The sequence below is a fragment of the Nyctibius grandis genome, chromosome Z (genome assembly GCF_013368605.1).
Source record: "Nyctibius grandis isolate bNycGra1 chromosome Z, bNycGra1.pri, whole genome shotgun sequence".
Classification (NCBI taxonomy): Eukaryota; Metazoa; Chordata; class Aves; order Nyctibiiformes; family Nyctibiidae; genus Nyctibius; species Nyctibius grandis.
In genome coordinates, this window is record NC_090695.1 from 28,894,291 (window position 1) to 28,897,197 (window position 2,907).

The following is a 2,907-nucleotide window of genomic DNA, read 5'->3' on the forward strand; positions in this document are numbered from 1 at the left end:
ATGGGGACCAAGCTGCGACTCTTCTGCGCTGCGGCGGCGCTGCTCTGCGCGGCGTCGCCGGGGCAGCCTAGCGGCTGGAGCGCGGCGGCCGCCGTGCTCCCCGCGGGCGACGGGGACGGGTATGGGGTGAAGCTGTGCGGACGGGAGTTCATCCGCGCCGTCATCTTCACCTGCGGCGGGTCCCGCTGGAAGCGGCTCTCTCTGCTGGCGATGGAGCCGGCGGCCGCCGCCGGTGAGTGTCCGAGGGGAGGGCGGTGGGGGGACGGGACGGGGCGAGAGGAAGCCAGCTCCCGGGCCGGACGGGGCAGCCCCCTCAGGGGGCACCGGGGTGCCGGCGCTGCCTGCCCAGCCCCGTGGGCAGGGGGGACTCTCGGGGTGCCTCGCCTCGCTCGGGAGAGGTCCTGTGAGGAGAAACGGGGGGCAAATGGGAGGAGCGGGGAAGGGCGGGCGCTCCGCACTCCTCCCGCCCTGAGCCGCGGCAGGAGCGGCCCCGTCGCTCGTTTTCCCTCTTGTTCCCGATGCTGCGCGGCATTTCCCGCGACTTCTGAAGGGAAATCCGCAAATTTAGAGGAAAAGACACGGCAGTCGTTGGGGCGTTGTTAGCCGGGGTAACCTGCAGAGACACCGCCCTGCGCAGGGCTGGGCAGCCGCGCCGGCGGCCGGACTCACGGAACTCATTTTAAGAAACCACAAACAATAAATGACACATTTTTCTTCTTGGCCGTGCAGAGAGGTGTGATGCACCCTTGGAAGCGGTAGGGAGTGCCTCTCGCTATGGCTTCGCTCCCTTTCAAAACTCTTCGGGCTGGGGAGACCTGGCTCAATTTTTCCTCACTACCAGGAGCTTTAAAGATGTGCTTCTCGTCTTTCTGGGCTGTGCCAGGGGCTTCATTGGATGTGGAATTGGTTGGGGGTTTTATCACTCGCTTGTGCTGTTCTGTACTAGAGAGTTGGCACGTTGGAGGATGGATGGGACTCTCTGGTGCTTCAGGTTACAATTTAAATAGCAAGGACTGCTTTAGGGATCTTTGGTGAAACAGTTAGTGGGTAAAATATTCCTCAGAAAATTTTACTGTTGCATATTCCATGCCCAATATATTAAGAAAGTGTAAGCAGGTGTTTTTGGGGCTATGTTCTCAAACTACAGTAATGTAACAGAGTAATTTTAAGTGATGACTCTCATTTATGTTGATATTTTGAATAGTGAAAAAGAACATTTTTAATAAGGACAAAAGTTGGAATTATGGCTAAAATGTGCAATGGAAGAGCTTCTTTTTTCTTGCTTAAACATGCTGTTAATGAAATAACATTCGACCTCAGGCAGTTAATGAGGCCAGTACCTTGGGCTTCTTGGGAGTTCCTTGTTTGTTTTTTTTTTTCTGACAGGTTGAGTACTAGATAGCAGTTACCTTTGTAATTATAACAAATTACATAAGTACAGCCTCTGCTGGGATTGTGTTCTTTCCCAGAAAACTTTGTTTTCCTTTTTTATTAACAGTAGCTTCTGAGAGTGTTGGCCACTAAGGAGCCCCCACTGTGCTGCATGCTAACTAAAAGTCATCCCTGCCCCAAAAGAACTACTAAATAACAGTTACTGTCTAATTATCAAAGTAGCTACAACCCCTTTTATTTTTGTAAGTATTCAGGCAGCTATTTTATCTGTAAGTTAGCTTCTGTATACTAATTCACCATAATAAATTAAATATAACATTCACTGGATATTCTCATGTTCTTTCAGCTTTCTGAAACAAAAAACATTAACAGTATTAAGACCACAAGACAATTATTTTGGACTTTTTAACTTAAGAATTGAAGGAGCTGCTTTTCTTCATATAGCTGAAGTGAGCAATGCCACTTGCCTTGCAGAAGTAAAACCAAGAGATACCATGTGAGGTGAAAGGAAGTAGAGCTGGATTTTTGAGAACTCTTCAGTCAGTGAGACAAAGTGTGTTTCTAAGTAAATTCTGCAAGCCTCTGCTATGCCGTGAGAAATGAAAGAAATGAGTGGAAAGCATCAGCTCAAAATAGCTATAGAAAAAATACAATCTGTAAGAAGCAGTTTACATACAATATTTGCTTATTTACTCCAATATGTATCCTCCCTACAGTTCTTCATATGATGCTATTGTGTGATTGTGCATGGGAGAGGAGTGGTCTATTCTAATTCATGAGCAAGAAAACATAGCTCTATGTGGTTTCTGAGTATGTGTCTTTACAACAAAATTTTGTTTCTATAGAAATATTGAGACTTCTGTATCAGTAACACTGCAGTTGTGGTGGGATGTCTAAACCTCTGTCCCAGTTGTAGCTGCGTACTCTCCATATCTAACAGGCAGCATAGCCTTTAAAACAAAGATTCCCCTAAACGAAAGCTATAAGTAAATCATGGAGTGGAGACTCTGCAGTATTAACAGTTCTCCTAGATAACAGCACTTTGCTTATTACTAACTGAATGGTTTTTATTGCTATTTCTTAGGGCTACATGCTCCTTTTGATACTTCTACAGTCTGAACTTAAAAAAAGTCTTCTCTTTAAACAGATTCTGCACGAACAGCAAGTAACAAACTACTGGGAAACTTCAAGCTGCAATCACTTTTGGGTCCTGAAGTGGAGCAGCTGCAGCGAAGCAGCCCATTTCTTGGATGGGAGACGTTTAAGGACTTGCATAGTTTAAATTACTATAATGAATATGTACCTGTGGCAGATGACTTCAGAGAACTTGTTCGCCAGGTAGAGGAAGCTCTCCCAAAGGACAGGGGAGGAACAGGAACTGCAAACCTCATAGGATCAAACGGTTATCTTTGGGCCAGGTATCCCAGAAGAAAACGAGAATCTCTGGGTTTGGCAGGAATGTGTTGCAAATGGGGCTGTACAAAAGCTGAAATCAGTACTATATGCAGAGTTTAG

The 2,907-nt window shown here is 46.7% G+C and overlaps 1 protein-coding gene across 1 annotated transcript; it reads left to right on the plus strand.

Annotated features, from left to right (window-relative positions):
* LOC137676835 (relaxin-3-like) lies at positions 1-2,907 on the plus strand. Its single transcript, XM_068423902.1, has 2 exons — positions 1-232; positions 2,540-2,907. The coding sequence occupies exons 1-2, from the start codon at positions 1-3 to the stop codon at positions 2,905-2,907; spliced, it is 600 nt and encodes a 199-aa protein (XP_068280003.1).

Bases quoted from the DNA above. Each gene is read 5' to 3' on its own strand.
- LOC137676835 (XM_068423902.1), top strand. From the start codon at position 1: ATGGGGACCAAGCTGCGACTCTTCTGCGCTGCGGCGGCGCTGCTCTGC. The intron at 233-2,539 runs GTGAGTGTCCGA...CTCTTTAAACAG, and splicing joins GGAGCCGGCGGCCGCCGCCG to ATTCTGCACGAACAGCAAGT.